Genomic DNA, 20,111 nt, shown 5'->3' with positions numbered 1-20,111 from the left:
AGGTGAAAATAGGAGGCCAAGAACAGAAATAGATGCAAAGGACCCTAAAAGTGACCTTGTTATAATTAAAGCCCTTTAATTTTTACTTGGGGTTTTCTAGCTTCTCAAAGTTACCCAATAATAAACAAACAGGGCCATACCTAGAGGGGTGGACATGGGGTGTTACCAGCCCCTCCTGAAATATGACCCCCTCCCCCACAAGGACCTTTTTCTAAACTCTTTTTGTCTGATTAATTTTTTTAAATCTTTTATTTATTTTTATTTACTCACTTTATTCTTTTGTTCAAGCCTCCAATTAAAGTTTCTTAGCGATGTCAAGTCCACTTTCTTTAAGAGTTGTCCGCTATACTGGATGGGGTACAACCACTGGTTCCTGTGTAGTCTCTTACTGGCTGACAGTGGTTCCTGGAGGTTGCTGCATCAAAAACCACCGTTGCTCATAGTTTTTACTAAATGCTAACAAGAAAACTTAAATTGATGGGACGTGGTTGACCTTGAAAATAAAAGTTGGGTCTCCACAGTGCAACCAGTGTGTTTCAAGACCGTTTGTGTTGCACTACAGCTTGGAGAGTAGCCAGCCAGTGTTTGTAGAACATTTCCATTCAAAGCACAACCACAGCAATATGCTAGCACCCATACCAATCACAAGTATGTTTTGTTAATAATATCAAGTGGCTGCCAGAGGGTCTGTAAGCCTCTGTGACTTGGGCTTTAGCAATTATTTTCCCAGCAACTGCCACCAAGCTCCAGCAACCACTCACAACAGGTAGGGGAATACAAATTTTTCCCTCATGACCAATGGTTGGCAGATGGTTGGGGACCAGTCTCTAAGCCTGTGTGGCTGGGGCCTTAATCACTTGATCCTACATCGTCACATGTCCAAAACGGCAGACAAGTTAACATCATGTGGTTAGTGGTCATGTGTCTGTAAAACCACAACAGCATTCCAGAAAGTTGTAGCATCAATGCCAAAGAAAACTGAAGCCCAACAGCTTTTTAAGACTGTTTATATTGGTCTTTATGTTGTTAAGCATTAAGAAATAGGTTGCTGTTACAATCAACAAAGGAAGACAAATAATAAAACAGTACCAGAAATCCAAAAATTCATTTTTATTTAAGATTATTTTTCATTTAAAACACTCAAAGCAGCATAAAAATAAAACATGAAAGTTTTTTTGATAAAGAAAACCAAACTTACTCTATATTATTTAATTTGCATTCATTTGTATTATAAACAAAATAACATTTAATTCCCGAGGACCGAGAGAATAGTATGGCAGTTTGCATCAGCATTAAAACTCATGTAAACACATATTCATCTTTTCATGAGATGACATTTTGATGGCATTTTGACTCACAGCCCTTTACAGTGAATTGCAGACACATTCACAGTAGTTAACAAAAATGATGAATCCACTTTGGGCACGCTGCTTTCAGGATGTCACAGCTAGTGGTATGCCTTACTGGAGCAAGGCCAGAGATATCTGCAAGTTTCAACAAAAGTACATGAGAACTCCCACTCTGTGGACTTCCAGTTTTCTACACGGTGGTTCAAAGATAGTCCAGAATGAGTGAAACTTTAGACCAAAAATTTAATTTTGTGGAGTGAAGATTTTTCCTCTTGACATTTTCTTTATGCTTGTGATAAAGGGGATCAAGAAGTTTTTAGAATAGTCTCGATTTCAAATTGTAATAAATAATGAATTTCACAGATGAAGCGAGCAACAGCAGCCGGTTTCTAGCAGCAGTTTCCTGATATTAGTTGTTTTCCTCAACCACGATAACCATTTGATTCTTAAACACACAGAAAATGAATCCCATGTTAAAATGTACATTTTTACAGCAATAAAAAAAACAAAACAAAAATATCCAGTTACAGCCTCCTGTTTTGGTCTTCATAGAAGTTTCTTTAATTTAATACTAAAGATAGGGTTGCAGCTGCTAGCATTGCCAGGTTTCTCAACACAGGAAGCTGCCGCCCATCTGTGTTTGCTGGGCTTTACCTTCTTTAGTTTAAGTCTCGGAACTGGACCTCCACAGATTTTGTGCTGTCGATGCCTTGCTTACGGGGTGGTATAGTCTGTCCAAGAAGTTGGTGCTTTAGTTTTGGTGAGTGAAATTCAACCGTTGTATTTGTCTGTTACTTAGCACTAATTAGCTTCAAGTCTGACAATATTAGGCTAATGAATTCCCACTCCAAACAAGATCACGATCATTTTGGTTCCAAAAATTTACACAGTGGTACCAAAATGCTGATTTTGAGAATTCAACACGAGGAGTAAGCGGCCCCTCCATTTTTATATACAGTCTATGCTTTTGCCATTCACTGTGGACTGTCTTGCTACTGCTGTTTGCTGCTTTTTTAGCTGAACTCCAGCCAACCGTACAATGAGACAACTAGGAATCAAACAGCTCCTCTAGATCATCTGTGGTTTGTCTGTGCAGCAGCTTCATGGCAGATTCCATTTCTCTGGCGTTAATTAGTGCCTGAGCATATATACAAATATATTTTATTTGATCCAAAGAAAAGTGAATAAATTTAAAATATGCACAAGAGTTTACAGTCACAAACAAGGCTGCGCATAAAGTGACTCATAGTGAAATACTTAAAGCATTTTTCTGGTTTTATAACAATTCACGCTGTGCAAGAGTCTCCAGAAAAACTTTTGACTCCTTCCATGTGCTATCCAGTGAAGATACAGTGTTACAGTAATAACCAATCTGTCGCAACAAGTCCAGCAGCCACAAATAAGGCAGTTTGGTTTATGATGAGTGCCGGCATTCAAGGCAGTGGCTCACATTATCGGAGGTGGTTAAGCATATCATACATCAAGTTTCAGGTCAGTATCAGCATGGGACATTGCAGTTACACTTCTGAGTGTTGAGAAAAGTTGGCAGAAAGGTTAATAAACCCTCGTGGCTATACGGGAAGCCATTATCTAAGGGTCAATTTCCATTCTTTCTAACACGATCAAGTCTTACAATCTTCGTCAGTGTTTCAAGATTCCATCCACATTTTTCAGACTTATAGCTTTGCAAAAAAAAAAGCCACAAGCAAACTATTGTGGGAACCTGTTTTCCTTCTAATCTGTCCTCTTCAGAGTGAGATCCTCGGTTTTCAGCCATCACTCCTGCTTCTCTTGGCCCCAGCTATCATCCATGCGGGCCCAGTGGAACTCATAGCCCTTGGAGAGCACAAGGCTCTCGAGGTCCCTGTCCTCAGCCCTCTCCTTGACCCTCTGCTCCTCCAGAATAGAGACCAACATGTCTCGTTTCTCCACTGTTCTCATGATCTCTGCGAGGATCACCTGTTCCTCCTGCAGCTCTGAGGCACTCTTCTTTGTATCTAAAAAAAAAAGAGTAGGAGGAAGACAGAAATAAGAGCATGCTATATTATATCAGACTGCAGCGCTGTGTGCTCAAGGCCGTACCCTCTACTGCCATTTTGCGTCGCAGATCCTGCTGCAGCCGACTCTGTGTGTCCTCCAGCTCCAGCTCCTGAGCGCTGAACAGAGGAGAAAATAGTGAGACCTCTACATGCGAGAAAAGGGAATTGCTTTCATAACGCATTCACTTACAAGATCATGAGTTCAGACTCATAGCGTGCCAATCTGTTCTTCTCTAGGACGAGCTTAAACCAGGACTGATAGAGCCGGGCCTCGTCACTGTCGTCCGTCTGAGGAGATTCTGTAAAAAGGGAAAGAGGGAACGATGTAGGGAGGAAAAAAGAGGTTTGATAGGGATCAAAAAAGAAGAAAGACATTTCAGAATTTATATCAATTATTTAAAAACCACAGCAAGAAAAAAAAAATCAAACTTCAATGACATACACATCATGTCACAGGGTCATATACTATTCACTGGAACACAAACAGAAGCCTGTATTGTAGAAAGATGAAGCAACAATAAAGTCCCTAGTGTCTATTATGAGCACAGCCATTAACCGTATGTAGAGGCTTTTAACCAGACCAGGATTACAAGGCAGTGCTTTTCTCTAAATGGTCTGAGAAGTATGGGCAGTGCAATTAAACAGAACGAGAAGGGGAAAAAAAGAATGAAGCTTTCACTGTGGAATTCCATTGAGCTGTATAGTAGAGTGAATCAAGGTGTTATGGTACAGACTCCTGTCAAATAAAAGCAGCTACGCAATGCTGAGACTCACAGGTTTGTAAGGTTTGTCTGAATGTACCTGTTTCTCCTCTTATGATCTTTTCTATGGCCACTCCTCTCTCCTCCAGGTCCCTCTGCTTTTCTCCGACTTCCTCCAACTGTCTCTGGATCACCTGTGCAATGCAACGACGTCGCCGTATGACACGTGTAGTTAGATGTGATCAAAGGAGATTAATCAAGGGAGAAATCGTTCTTTGAAATTTCTGCTTTCCCCTCCATACAAAGGATCTAAATTCATCTGTGGTGTTCACAAATAAAATTAGCCCTTCTTTCTCTGAAGTGTCCTTGTTATTCTGGGTAATTCTGAGAACTTGTAATGAACAAGTTTAAAGGCCCTATTTCTTCAGTAGAAAACACTTACATGAATCATTCAGAGTAAGAGATTTTTCTGCCGTTCTTTTTTTTTTTTTTTTTTTTTAAATGCGATTTTTCAATTCTGTGAGCACTGCAAACAATGTTCCGTTTAACATCCTTGTAATGGGGTTATGGAAGAAATCTCAGAGACGGATATCAGCAGGGACCGTCTGCAGTGAAAGGAATATTGGGAAATAAACAAGGATAACAAACTGAAGGAAAAACCTGAAGCACTGACTCTTACGGTGAGGAGTGCTTCTGTTTGTAAAAGGTCACTGCAAATAAACATTAAGCTGGTCATTTTTATCCCTTGATGAAACATTTCTGTCATGGTGGGAGTAGCCTCTTCCCGGGTGATAATGCCGTCATCCATAGGACAAACAGACTCCCTGAAAGGTTTGATGGTAATGATGTTTTGGGGGGGACGTGTTAGACAGCAGTCTTCACCACTATTATTATAATTATAATAATAATAAAAAAAATAATAATTATAATAAAAAAAATAATAATAATAATTATAATAAAAAAAAAATAATTATAATAATTATAATAAAAAAAAAATAATTATAATAATAAAATAATAATAATAAAAAATAATTATTATTATTATTATAATAAATAATAATTATAATAAATAATAATATAATTATAATATAATTATAATTATAATTATTATTATAATAATTATTATATAATTTATACAGGAATATCTTTGGGAAGAAGGGTATTTATCCGTGTGGTAGAGCTCAGGAGACGTGAAGAATCACTGCCAGGAAACATTGACGTCTGGTGGCCCACGGTAGCCCACTACCTTATTAACATATGTTATATTGATTTTTTTTTCCCCCAATTTGTTCATGCCTGAGTCCTTTTATATAATCAGATGCAAATATTTAAATACTCAAATAGCATCATTATTAAATTCCTTTAGAGCGGCTCCATTTGTTACTAGTCAAAGCATTTTTCCACAGTCTGCCCTGTTTTATTCCTTTTCATTCTTTATGGCCCAAGAACCAGCTGGGGTCATATGTGAAATGAGAAAATTCTAATAAATACCACAGCCAACCACCTGAAAACTGGTTGAACGCGAGCTCTAATTATTTCTTCTCATGGTTGGATTGATGGGCATTTTGTCACAACTGATTGGATTGTGAATGCAGAAAAGTGCCATCAAATTTTGATCCACCGTGCAAGGCCATCTGAAAACATCTGATTAGCAACAGCTTTGTTTTTCAGCATGACAATGGTCCCCAAACACACTGGCAAAGCAGTCAAAGCATGTTGGGACAGAAGAACATACAACAGAACACCACGAGTCATGGATGGGCCTCCCCACAGCCTGGATCTCAACACTATCAGAACCGAACATATTACTTATGTTAGGGGGAAACTGGCACGGGGTATTGCCGTCCTGGGGAAAACAAAGCAAATTTTGGATCAGAAAGCACTGCACACATTATACTGTGCTTTACTACTACCACCATATATGAGCTATTGTGTAGAGGTCTGGGGAAACACACACAAAAGTAATACACAACCAATAACCATAACGCAGAAAAGAGCCATTAGATTAATAAATAATGCAGGGTTCAGGGACCATACAAATGCACTCTTTAACAAAATGCAAGCCATAAAATTTCACGACTTGGTGAAGTTTAAAACAGCACAAATAATATATAAAGCAAGAAACAAAATGCTTCCAAAAGAAATGCGTAAATTGTTTATAGAAAGACGAGGGGGGAGGAAATGGAATTTAAAAATACAAAGTGCTAGAACAACTTTAAAAAGTATGTCTATCTCAATAGTGAAGAAAGTAACAACATAAACCAGTTTAAAATAAAATATAAAAATTTTTAAACAAATATAAGAATGAAGAAAATAGGGTTGACCCAGGACAGTAACTGAAGTGATGTTTTGGTTTATTGTGAATCTGCTAATTTACATATTCTGTCTTTTATTATATGAAAGAAACTACCCATATGGAAAAGATATATATATATCTTATAAAGTTTTTATCTGTCTTGTATGAAACTTGTATGAAAAGCATACAAGAGTGAAAACACATAAGATCCCTTGAAAAATTATATAATGAAACTTGTATGTTTTGTATACTTACTAAAAAAAAAATATGAAAGTAATGAGAAAGTGGCCACTTTCATGAGTAAATCATATATGTTTTTACTATTTCTTTTCCATATGGGTATATTGTGATGATTTGTGTTTTGTTGTGCTTTTGTTTATTTGATTTAAGACTAAAAGAAAACTAAATGAATGAGATGAAAAATTTGTGGGGGTGGGGACTAATAAGTGTATACTTCTGTTTACTCCTTTTCAAACAAAGGAATGGAATGGTATGACGAAATGATGGTGAATGTACACGTTTGAAATAAAAATGAACTGAACTATTCAAGCAGTTCTAACGGTGAGGTCTGAATCATCTGGACAGAAAATGGGACTAGGACTATAGAATGAAGACTATAGAAAAAGCAAGAAAGCTGCCAAAGAGAGTTAAGACTGTGTTGATGAATACAGGCAGTCATACCAAATATTGATTATCAAGCTCAACAGAACTGCACAAAATCAGTTTTAGACTTTATATTTCTTTGTATGTTTTCACATGTTTAACTAAAATCAGCGCACCTACTTCTTATAAAATTAATAAGAAACGAGGGGTGGCTCAACATTTTTGCACAGCACTAAAGATATAAATGTGCTCATAGACATAAATGAACTTTTGACTACAAAAAGTTGAAACATAATAACACCTCTGTTAAAGCCATAACTGCTAGATATTCAGTGTCATCAGTGTGGGCATACTCTCAGATACAAACATCGTGGATCTTTTTGAGCGAGCAGCAAACCTTTGTTCTTTAAAAGCATCAGGTAAATGTAAAATGTATAACTACGACTGGTAGCAAAAAGCTCTTCAGTCAGGGGTTTTTACATTTTTGTCAGGTCAGACCAATGCACAGCTTTCCAGCACAAATCTCTCTATTAACCGCAGACTGAATTTAAAAGGAAATTACGATACCTGAGCTCTGTGAAGCCTCTTTAGCTGTTCTCGTTTAGCCTGTTGGGCCACTGTCTTTTCCCGCTTCCTCCTCAGTTTGTCTGAATGCAGCTGGGACAGGAAGCGTGGAACATTTCACAAAATGTACACATGGAAAAAAACCAAAAAACAAACCCAGTACACGCGGGAATAACTGGAATGTGCCGTGTCTCACTCTACAGGAATGTACAAACCTTCTGACTGGATCCCAGGTTTTCATTTTCATCATCACTTGAGGAGGGCTCCTCCAAATTCTGCTGACTGGATGCTGGATATGTAAGAGTGAAAAGTTAAAAAGTGAGGATAATTAGAAACTCTTAGCATTTTAGATTTGCAAGAGGAAAAAAAAAAAAAAAAAAAAAAAAAAAGAGCCTTTTTGGATTATACAGAAACTTTTAAATTTAGCATGAAAAGTAGGGATGCACCGATACTGGTATCGGGGCCGATACTGAAAATATGTGTGTACTCATACTCATAAAAGTTAACAGATACCATGAACCGATACCAACTTATTTCATTAATCAGAGGGTGGCTTTCTGTTGTAGTTTTTTTAGATTGGCCACTAAGGGGGACATCTAAACAGGCACAGGGTTAGATGAGTCAGACTGGCTGCTCCAGATAAAAAAGAGAAACTGGAGGCTGCTGTAGCTAGGCTAAACAAAATGTCAGCAGTGTGGACCGGAACAGCCAACTTTAACTCAGGTTTTGGAAAAGCGATGAAAAATGTCAAGAGAAAATCCACGGGCAGTTAAAATAACAGAGGCTCTGACTCATTTTATCGCTCTGACCAGCCAATGCCGGTCGTGGAAAACATAGGATTGAACCGTCTTCTCAGCATACTCGAGCTGCGATATGAAATTCCCAACCGCCCACACATCAGAGAGATAATGGTGCCAAAACTTTCTAAAGAGGTAAAGACAAGCAGTGTGTGCGCGATGTCAGTCCTTGGTTTAACGGCACAGTGGACTGATGATCCACGGGCAGATGAGGAGTTCATCAATGCCAAATACTTTCGTTATTTTGTTTGTTTGTTTACAATATGGACACCCTGCAATAATTTAAAAGTTTATTTTATTCTCAAACCTAATTTGTATTTATTTTATTCCAAACAGAAGTGTTTATTTATTATTCTGAAAGCTCGAGACAGTGCCAATAGTTCAGTGATATTTTGTTAAATTACAATGTGAAGACTCTGCAATAATTTAACAGAAGTGCTTATTTTTCACTTGAAAATTTTTTGTGGTCATTTTTATTAAGATTTTATTTTTTATCGGCAGAGAATAAAATAAAACCTGTCTTCCAATTCATTGCATTTGTGTGTGTGTGTGTGTGTGGTAGAAGTATCGGTTTTTGTACTCTGTATCGGCAAGTACTCAGATCCAAGTATCGGTATCGTATCGGTTTGAAAAAATTGGTATCGTTGCATCCCTAATGAAAAGAATGCATTTAAAGTTTTTTTACTATGATAATCCCATGGATGAAAAATTCTAGGTGTTCAGAAGCCTGCACTCCAAACACAAAAAAATGGCTCCAAAAAGTATGGAAACCATACAAGCATGGCCAAAAACCTCTTCCTTCTTTTCAGCAGTGGATACTGAAATTAAACATGGCAAGACTTTTAAATAAGGAGGCTTGAGATTGCTCTAAACCCTCAATTTCAGATGGCTTTCTCTATTGCTGGAGCTGTACAACACAGAGCAGAGGAGCCTAACGTGGTCATCTCAGGCACACAGCTCTGAGTGTGGGCAGTAAACCCCACCCGCCCGCTGTTTGAGCCTTCTGTCTATGAGGGGCAGCCAATTACAAGAAAGCTAGCCTAAATGGAGGCTGGTATTAAAGGAAAAGGTGCTAAAGGCTTGTTTCACACAGTGGATGACCAGATGGGCTACACTAAGGGCTAGGGTGTGCGAATCATGCAAAACTACTTTTATTACACCCAGTAGAGAAATCAGAGACCTAAAAATGAGGAGAATAGATCCCCTTTAAACCTCAAAAACACACGTTTAGTAAAACAAGGTCCTTTGATTCTGTCTGGAGGGTTTTGTTTGGTTCACTTCTCTGATCATCAGACATTATTGCAGTCGCAGCTGCCCACTGACCTGAGTTAAAGTGTGCAACTTGTAAATTGGATCACATCCTAGTATTGAAGCTAAGGGCAAAAAATCCAGAGGATTTAAAGCACTGTTACAAACAAGCTTCGCAGTCCCTACACTAACCTTTGTTTCTGATGTTAGAGAGGATGTTTGTGATTTCCTTTTGAACCTCCTGGTCTTTCCCTTCACTCCCAGACAATTCCCTCTTCCTCAGCCTCAAGGAAGAGAACAAGTTGACCCTTTTGCGTGCAAACGGGCCAATCTTATCAGCGAACACCTCTCCAGAGTCTTTACGGCCCTTTAAGGACACCTGCTGCAACAGGGAAGGCAGGTCCTGCCCCGCCCCCCATGGATCTGCCCAATGAGCTTCACGCATGCTGGCCCGGTCCTCTCGGGATGACTCTGGAGTTATGGCACTGAAGCGTGAGCTAAAGCTAAACGCTCCCTCGGACACGGGCCTCCGTTTGCGGGGAGCGTCGTGTTTAGGTCTCCTGTTAAAGCAGAGGAAAAGTATCAGAATTTAATCTGAGCAGTAGAGAAGACAGCTTGGTTTATATAACAGCAAACTATGAGCCAAGTATTTTATACATTATGACTGCAGTGTTGGAGCTGCTGAGTTGATTGGTGCCGCTAAATGTCCTCCTGAAGGCGTTGGCTATAGCCTGGAAGGCTGAGGGGGATGAAGCTGAAGTTTGGCTCGGGGAAGCCTCCCCGCTCTGGATCGAGTTTCTCCGAGGCTCATCTAGTTGTGCCTCTGCCTGTACCTGATAAAACATGAGAAGAGGATGAATGCATTCAATATAATGTAGGATTAATTCCTCTTATATCTCTCACATCACTGTCCTTGAGCCATTCTACACAGCATAGAAGGAAAAGATGAGAAAACTATCTTTCATATCCAGGCTCATCTTCTCTCAGGTTAATAAACGGATCAAGTCTCCACCTGGTCATTATGTTGTGGTGCGTTTTCGGTGGTTGTGCTAACGGGAGTTTCCTCTGGGTTGACCTCCACGTCCCAGTTCAGAAGCTTCTCTTTGGCAGAAAAGGACAAGGCCAAGCGTTTCCTTGGCGTAGATGTTCTGCAGCGCTCCTCACTCGTCTCATTTACCTCTGGAGGATTCAGGGTATCCACTGATGTCTTGGAACTGCTGTCCGAGTGCTGAAAGAAGAGCAGAAAATAGTCTTTTTGTTCACACTGTGCAACGTCGATGAATTACACAGACACCCTTGCTCTTAGTTATAAGATTCCTTAAAAACAAGACCGTTCTGTATCCAGTGAATGGAAATGAGTCATAACATACAGGTTGTTTTTCTGCTGAAGTGATCTCCTCATAGTCAGAGTCGGCTTCAGGGACGGTATCAGGTCCGTCTTTGTCCGGCTGTGAGCTTTTGGGATAGCGCTTGATGAAAAGCAGAGGGAAGGCTACATAAAGAGACACAACAGGGAACACTTTACAACAAAAAAATATGCAAATACTGCAACCATTTTTCTGTTACCCAGCAACTATTAATTTACCTGAACATAATACAGGCACAAAACACTGTCTTTTTTCTTTTAGGTTCAGCATGCAAATGGAAAAATGTGAAACAGACATCAAAACTTCAGCTTCACATTACTTCTCACATCTTTAAAATGTGAATGATGCCACTGAAGTGACTGACACGATTCAACAGGGTTCTTACAGCTTAATGCAAGTTGTATGAATTTTAACACCAACTTTGCAATATCCAGAATTAAAGAGAAGAAGTGCAGCAGGTGGCAGCTCTGAAATAAAGCCACTGTTAGCATCCACAATAAGCAGATCCGAGGTAGTGCGCTAATCCAAAATTGCTGATCTTTTGGCTTTCTTATCTGAAATGCATGCAAACGTATGGGCATCCTATGGGATTCCACTGCAAAGATTTCCACTGTGCACTTAATACAGCACGCCTCTTAAACAGTGGCTGGTACCAGTTCAATCATGCAGCAAAAACGTGGTTCAAAGCGCAATTTTCTTTCAATCTGTGCAGTCAGTACAATATGATAAATCGACCTGCATTTACACAATGCTTCAATCATAGTCGCTCACACACTGAAGGGCACACGAGGGCAGTTTGGGGTTCAGTATCTTTTCTAATGAATAATCAGACCCCAACTTATCTTAAAGACCTCATATCACCCCAATAGAGCACTTTGCTCTCAGACTGCTCTGTTGGGGTGATAAGCCTGTTGGCTCACTTGCGGTTCCTAAATTTTTAAAAGCAGAATGGGAGGCAGAACCTTCAGCTTTCAGGCCCCTCTTCTGTGAAACCAGCTCCCAGTTTGGATTCAGGAGACAAACACCCTCTCTACTTGTAAGATTAGCCTTTAATCTTTCTTTTTTGATAAAGCATATAGTTATAGGGCTGAACCAGGTGACTCTGAATCCTCCCTTAGTTATGCTGCAATAGTTCTGGGCTGCTGGGGAACTTCCATGAGTGTTTCTTCTTCACTCCCTATGTGTTTACATGCCACTCTACATTTAATCATTAGTTATTATTCATCTCTGGCTCTCTTCCACAGTGTCTTTTATCTTGCCTCCCTCGCTCAGCCACAACCGGTTGTGCCAGATGGCCGTCCCTTCCTGAAGCTGGTTCTGCCAGAGGTTTCTTCCTGTTAAAAGAGAGGTTTTTTTCCCCCACTGTCGCCAAGGGCTTGCTCATAGGGGGTCATCTGATTGTTGTGGTCTGTACCTTACAATATAAAGCACCTTAGATGACTGCTGTTGTGATTTGGTGCTATATATTATTAAAATTGAATGGAATGGAATAGAGTAATATTTAGCTTTGTCCAACTCACAGCCAGTCAGTAAATAATTTCAAACCAGTTTGTTTTAAATTTTAGAAGTCCAGTGTCTGACAAAAGTATTAATAAGAATGCTAAGATGTCACAATTCAATTGAAAGATTGATTTAAGAGATTTAACACAAAGTAAGCCCCTTGTTTCTGTTAAGACCTTTTGTAAATGTGACAAATGAAAATACCTGCTGCAAGTTATTTTTAGAAACCTGCATCTTAGGGTTCGCTAACTAATGACAGATTAATGCAGGGGTGTCAAACTCAAATACACAGTGGGCCAAAATTCAAAATCGCAAGCTAACGTTAATATTTATTGAAATATATTTATTCCTACAGACATAAGAATGAATCTTTTCTTATGGACTCAAACACGTTTTGCTGAAAAACTGAATATGGAACAAGCAAAGCTTAATACTAAACAATATATATATTAGCTGTATAATACCAGTAGGCCAGCTCTAATAGTAATTTGGTATGGCTTCGCGGGCCTAGTTTGACACCTATAGATTAATGAGTACAAGTGTAGGTGTGTACTCTTTAAAAACCAGTGTGAGCCAAACCACCTTGAAACAGGTGGCAGATTGAATAATGCTAAAAATATATGCATGAACTGTAAGCAGCCATAACAACAAAATTATCAACCTGACACATAAAGAAGGAAAACTATTTGTTTTCTGAGGATTTGTCAGTCATGGCTGCAGTTAGGAGGAGGAATACTGTCTGTCCATCACGTCACAGGAATCAAATCACTCTGCAGAAAACAACAAACAGCCCAGAACGCTACAAAGTTGGGAAACAGTGACCTCCAGTGTTGAATATATTGAATGACAGTTTATCAACTACATAAAAACCACAAGCCTACAGTAACTGTAATTGGGCACTTTCCCCACTAACATCTGGTTTGTCACATCACGTTATTTGTGCACAGATATTGTAGAGTGAAATGTTTTATCAGTAACAGCCTGCACTAAGTCTCACAACCAAACTATTAATAGCTGTCAGACAAGAAACAAGTTTTCGGTTCTCATTAAGACGACGACAACAGGAAGATTGATGATGATGGCAGAGGCAAGACCAGAGTGAAAATCTGAGCTACTCACTTGCTCGAATCTTCCGCTTCCATCTGTTGTGTTTGTGTTTGGGGTTACAGTGATCTGCAAAACAAGCGAAGAATTTCTATAAGTTGCAAAGGTTAACATTAAGCAGAAATGAATTAAACACAGAAAAAATGAAATGAAGGCTGATTAAGTGAATGTGGGGAATGCTGTCAGGTAAGAATTTGGTGTGGAACAGATCAGGTGTGGGTCACATGAAAAAGCTCATCTCACCAGGTAAGAAAAATAACATTTTAATAATAATGTGCGACATCATTTTTGCAAAAAAGTTGGAATATGGTGTGACATGTAAATCCAAACAGAATGCAATAATGTGAAACTAATTTAAAGGCATATTTCACTGAAAATAGCACAAAGATAATATATGACATACCATTTGTAAAATATGTGATATTTTAAATTTGAAGCCAGCAACGTGTTTCTAAAAAGCTGGCAAGAGCTTTTTCATGCATTCCTGCAAGCCTTTGGTTTGCTGTAAAGGAAACACATTTTGCTTCTTTTCTTTATTTTAACAAAGAGCTTCTTAAACAGGTGGAAAAATATCCATTAGAAGTGGTAATAAATGGATTTGAGTGATATCTCAAGGACATCTCATGTTGCAGGTGTTACTTGTCCTATTTAAATAGGGAAGAATAGTGAAATTGAGATGTTCTGTATTCTGCTTTAGAATCTCTTACTGGATAAGGGGAGATACTCTGCGAATACTAAGAACATCAGCTTTAAGTTTAAGAGTTTGCAATGTTCATGTGGAGAAATATATGTAGACCAGAGAAGAGAGGTTATATTTAAAAAGGTACAGATTGCTCAGTGACACTTGACGAGCTGCACACAATGTCATCCTTTTTAATCATGTGTTGGATCTGTATATGATGTGTTTTGATAAATTGTGTTTTTTCATATTGTGAAATGTTGCGAAACAAACTAAGCACACCAACGTTATGTTATTCAAACGTCGCGTGAAAATCCTGGGAAGTTTTGTGCAGGTAAACAGCTTAGTTTGCAGGACTGTGGTGAGTTCGCAGTAAAGCCCTGTGTTGGACTGGTAAGGTCAGAGTGTTGGGTTACATCAAGTGTAGCACAGATTCATTTACATTTAAGTTGATGATGCTTGGATTCATTCACTGAACTCAGTCGTTATAACAACTTAATTTCTGGTGTAAAGACAATAAAATGGAACAGAGCTGAAACATCTGCTTACATCTGGTTGAATTCAGTTGTGTAAATCCACAAAGAGTGTCTGCACTCACGTAATAATATTATATTATATTAAAAAAGCAGAAAGTCCAGTTCCTGTGTCCTTTTTCACTTTACAAAGTTGAACCAGTGCTTTAACTTTTACTGGAGTATTTTTTAACACTAGTTTAAAGTACTTCTGCTCACAGTCAGTGTTGGTCAAGTTACTTGAAAAAAGTAATCAATAACTAATTACCAATTACTTCCCCAAAAAGGTAATCCCGTTACTTTACTGATTACTTATTTTCAAAAGTAATTAATTACTTAGTTACTTTTTAAAAATACGATTTACAACCTAAATAGGTGATAAAGTGATAGATCTTTCAGCCCAATTCTACTTTTTCTGCATAATCCATCATACAAAATGTAATCAAATGGAAAAGTCTCTTTTTAAAACTTGTTTTATTAGTTTTAATCTTTTAACTTTATGCATCAAGCAAAAATTTAATTATATGCAACATTCTCTGACTGGAAGAAATTTGTTTAATATTTAAACTTATTTTCTGCACATTCCAGCTCATAAAATATATATTTTTTGTGTTTACACTCAGTCTTTCAAATAGATGCAAGTAAAACACAGCAGAAAATAAATAACATCAAAGACTAGCGGTCCTGTTGCTCTATTTTCACCTGTAAAGCAGGAGTGGGGTAGGCGGAGGTTTACCCTGGTGCAGGTGTGCCGCAGCGGTCAGTGGAAGAATCCGCGAGTTTCTCTGTGAGTTTCCCATTACGTCGTAGCTACTCGGTGCTTGTTTGGAAGTTTAGGGGTTTTTTTCGCTTTAAAAAGAAGTTTTTTTCCCACGCACAACGGACACTAATGTTTTTGCCACTTTTTATGGAATCAAACTCAAAGTAAGGTCAGTACTTCCACGCTTTAAACACTGCACGCTCATACTCTTTCCCGCACTCGATATATGATCCACTGTTGATCTGCACACAGCTGTTGTCACAAACGTCGCACTCGCTTACGTCACTGTCATGAGACATTCTCGCAAAAAAAAAAAAAATCACGGTTTTAGTAACGCAGTAACGCAGCGTTCCTACGGGAAAGTAACGGTAATCTAATTACCGTTTTTGCAATAGTAATCCCTTACTTTACTCGTTACCTGAAAAAAGTAATCAGATTACAGTAACGCCTTACAATTAACGCGTTACTGCCCATCTCTGCTCACAGTATGTCTGTACTTTTCCACCCCTGATGTGGACAGACTGTTACAGTGGTGTGGGACAAAAACTATAATAATCAGTCGCACCCCCGTCTCCCACACATAACCGGAGGAGGGTCTCCAACACAAACAAAGTAAAGTCCCGAGTTAGAGTTCAGCCAGTTTGAGATTCTCCCTCAGGGAATATCATGCTATGAATGAAACAACAAACATAAACTTTGGGGATTAAAAAGCCATCCGAGCAGCTGGAAATCGTTGTTTTTCCTCCAGCCTACCATCCTCATTTCTTCAAAAAAGAAAAATCGCACTGACCTTTGGAGGAGTCCTGGCTTTGAGCTTTTGCTGCGGCGGCATCTTGCGTTTTGGGTTTTACTAAACAGGAAGCATCGTGAGCTTCCACTGCCACATCCACGGGAACTTTTTTATCAAGCGGTTCAGAGAGTGAACTGGAGGCCTCGTCTGCAAGTAACAACATTATGCAGCCATTACATTCAAGCTCGTGTTAAACTAATCAGTGGTACAGTGTTATTAAACAGTGCGTTTCACGCTTGTGATCTTAAGAACAGACTTAAGAACTTCAGCACAAAAAGTTGACAGTTACAAGAACTGAACTACTAGTCCTGCACCTGAAAGTAAAGATGCTAGGCGCTAATTAAGCATTGCAAAATTAAACAGAACTATTCTTAAATTCAAGAATTTAATCTGAAGCATATTTTGGCTTCTTAGGGTCACAGAAGCTGTTTAAACACACAGAGCGAGACGAGTTCAGTCAGACAACCAGAAATGGTTTGTTTAAGCTGCATTTTCCCATCTCTCCCCAATTTCTACATGCAAAATATCTACGAGGACCGTTGAGCTCGAAGCTTGAACGACTAACTACACAGTGCTGCTGTAAGAAGTAACAGGTAAAGGCGAGTGGTCTGACTGAACTGCAGCTTCACAGAAAACCTTCATTTCCATACAGGCATCAATAAAATACACAGTCACATATTCATGAGTACTCACAGAGTAACGAAGTCAACATTGTACAGAAGGGGATTCCACTTGGTAACAGCAAAGAAATGAAAAGATGTCGGTATAAGCACAGGTATAAATGGGCCCCTAGGTATTTTTCTGATTTTTAACACTGATAGCAACAGTTATCAATTTTTGGTTTGGCTCAAAACATTTACTTGAAAGGTTTGGGATCAAGTGAAAGTGAAATAATAATAAAAAGAGATGTCAAATTTGAAGGAAAGGACAGAAGACCCGCTAGCAGAACCCATGAAGAAGCTAACAGAAGATTCACTTCAATTCTGTTTAGGTCTTGAGCTTTTTCCAATCATATGCAAGCTTTTGCATGAACCTTGTTCTTCCTTGTTTGCCTTTACAGTTATTATTTTTATTAATAGCCAGCATTTTTTAATGGTTAACAAAAGCTGTGATCGTGAACATGATTTGTGTGGGTGATGTTAGCATAAAAGAAAAAAAGATTTCCTATAAAAGAAGTTGTGTTTTTTTTTTTTTAATTTAACTGCTTAATTATGAGACAACCCCCGTTCAACTGTATAGCGAAACTTGACCAATTACAACAAATGATGACACGAGTAATTTATGCAATCAAACTGATTTATTTTGAAATATATTTACAGCTTATAAATATCATAAATTAGCATTTTTACAGGAATTCTCAATGTGGAAAAAATAAGGCTGCGTTGAGATAACATAACTGCATAACACAGACAGTTCAGCCACAAGAAGGTCTGTGGCAGTGTGCAAAACAACCAAAAAAGCTGCTACTGGGCTGCTTCACTCCTGAGCAAAGACTAGGAGGTACATGAGAGGGACCTGGAGAGGGGCTCTGAGGGGGGGAGGCTTCCTTCTGAAACAGAGGGAACCACAGACAGACCACAGACATGTGGACACGTGTTACCGTCGAACGGGCCTAAGAAGAAGGGAGGCTGCTGCTGTGTTAGAGAGCAAATCAATCCAGGGGCATTCACGTCGATGCTCGGTGTTAGAGGAGTGAGGGACAAGCAGAGCGCAACATGAGCATTACGAGGGTTAGCCTGCGCAAACTGGCTAAAAAAAAGGTGCTACATATGCATCCGTTAACCATAAGATTATGAAGTTTAATCCAAGGTTTTTAAAAGTAGTGGACCTGCAACATTAACCTTTATATGTCCCTTCCCTTACGTGAACAAATCCAATTAAAGCACTAAAAAATAATTTCTATGTATCCAAAGTTTAAATACTTCAATGAGCAGGTAGGAGCCTGGGTCAAACTGATACAGTCGGCCAATATCAGCCATTAATCCTGAAGCTCCACCAGTACTGGTGTCTGTTGCTGCATTATCATATGAAAGCTTTAGTATCATCACTCAGTGATCTGCTCTCTCTGCATCGTTTGAAATTTCTCTCAACACTTTCTGCAGCACATGTAGCACCACGGCTGAGCAGAGAGTCAATCGCCATGTTTCAGTTCAATTTCTGCCTCGTTTGTGAAGTACAGTGGTAGAAAGTTGAACAATGGCCCAGCACATTTAACGGGGACCAAACATCGGACACAAAAATCCACCACTGGTTTAACTCTTATATTTATATTGGTCAATAGAAGGCTACATTAAGTTTATTTCATCTGTTCATCATGTTGTTGGTCAGCTGACGTCAAAAAACCAATAGCGCCATCCCTAGATCCATAGACTGTATATAAATGATGGAAGCATTTTGTAAAGCCTCAAACTGAACATTTTTAGCACCTTTTTAAAACCAGAGTTCACAAGCAGAGGGTGGCACTGCACAGCCTGCTAGTTCTGGACACTAAAATATGCAAAATGATCAAACGTCTTTAGTGAGACTTGAAACTGGTGACAATGACCAAAAAAAGAAATATATCAAGAAAGTATTTACGAAGGCATCGATCAACGGAGGACCATTTTCCATATTTCTATACAGCTGGACATGTTTTTGCAACTAGAAGATTGACCCCCTGCTGATCATTCGAATTAATACTGGTTTATTACCATTTCACATTTGTTTCACTTTGCAAGCTCCATCTTTTATATACAGTCTATGCACGGGCCCAACCGCTAGCATGGCTAAAAAGAAAAGCTAATTTCAGTTTGATGCACAGTTTAGACACCAAAGAACTGAAGATAATGGCAGCTTTATCCTTTCTTGGCGAGTTGTTTGCATGATACTGTTTCATTGCATAATATTTAATATAGTATTTAACATACCACAAAGCTGCACGTAACACCTTTATCAACTATAGCATGCGATACGTGTGGTTCATGCTGGTTACTCTAGGTTATGCAGAGACAGTACAGAGCTACGAAAGCAGACAAGCTCTTATGGCCAAAGCCAGCCAATCAGAGGGTGCAGCATTGGAAACTTGAACGGACTGAACAAAATGAAGTGAATGAGACAGAGGAAATGAATTTGGGAGGGGGAGAAAAAAGGAGACAGATAAGATAAAGGAGAATGAATGGAAAGATGGAAAAATGCACAATATAGTGAGAATTACAGGAAATGGTACAATCAGCACTGAAATTCTCACGTTAAGATATTAATTACTGAATACACCTTAGGTATCATTAACAAAACAGAATATACCAAATAAGGCTCACATTTCACAAAATAAAAGCGCTACATTGTTGCAAAGCTAAAAACAAAGTGAACATTTTCACCAAGTCAAGAACTTCAGTAGGTTTGGATTCAATGACTTTGGCCAACAGCGAGGCCCAAAGAAAAAAACAAAACAAAAAAAACAACCCAACAGTCTGAAATGATCCTTATATAAAGATAAAGTCTTTTTTTGTTCTTGTTTTATTTTTTAAGAAAAAGCAATAATGTACTTTTGAGTTAATTTTATAACCCAATGCAAGAAAATACTGCAAAAAACCCCAACACAGAGTGGGTGCTCTCGTGACAATTAGAAAACAGAAGTAAAAAAATTAGATGAATCATCACCCAAAGAGAGAAAAACGTAAATGATGAAATTTTTATTTTTAATAATTTGAATTCCATCCATATTTGATGATTTTTAAATGATTTTTAACAGAAAACAATACAATAGATAATGAATCCTGAATAAATAAAGGGACATCGGTGAATTACCTTTAAGAAAATACAC

The 20,111-nt window shown here is 38.6% G+C and overlaps 1 protein-coding gene across 2 annotated transcripts in view; it reads right to left on the bottom strand.

The window, feature by feature from the left end:
- Positions 1-1,095: 1,095 nt before the first annotated feature.
- Positions 1,096-20,111, bottom strand: part of mical2b (microtubule associated monooxygenase, calponin and LIM domain containing 2b) — a 78,435-nt gene continuing 59,419 nt past the window's right edge. For both annotated transcript variants that reach the window (XM_085169085.1, XM_085169086.1), the window contains 12 exons: positions 16,310-16,456; positions 13,584-13,637; positions 10,968-11,089; positions 10,610-10,825; positions 10,255-10,430; positions 9,790-10,157; positions 7,768-7,841; positions 7,556-7,645; positions 4,190-4,283; positions 3,579-3,687; positions 3,432-3,505; positions 1,096-3,346 (listed from right to left, as the gene is read on the bottom strand). In XM_085169085.1, the coding sequence (XP_085025211.1) occupies positions 3,126-3,346; positions 3,432-3,505; positions 3,579-3,687; positions 4,190-4,283; positions 7,556-7,645; positions 7,768-7,841; positions 9,790-10,157; positions 10,255-10,430; positions 10,610-10,825; positions 10,968-11,089; positions 13,584-13,637; positions 16,310-16,456 (1,745 nt within the window). In that variant the 3' untranslated portion in view covers positions 1,096-3,125. The remainder of the gene's footprint in view (positions 3,347-3,431; positions 3,506-3,578; positions 3,688-4,189; positions 4,284-7,555; positions 7,646-7,767; positions 7,842-9,789; positions 10,158-10,254; positions 10,431-10,609; positions 10,826-10,967; positions 11,090-13,583; positions 13,638-16,309; positions 16,457-20,111) is intronic.

Source organism: Neolamprologus multifasciatus, chromosome 7, assembly GCF_963576455.1.
Source record: "Neolamprologus multifasciatus chromosome 7, fNeoMul1.2, whole genome shotgun sequence".
Taxonomy (NCBI): domain Eukaryota; kingdom Metazoa; phylum Chordata; class Actinopteri; order Cichliformes; family Cichlidae; genus Neolamprologus; species Neolamprologus multifasciatus.
This window is presented reverse-complemented; position numbering and strand designations above follow the sequence as displayed.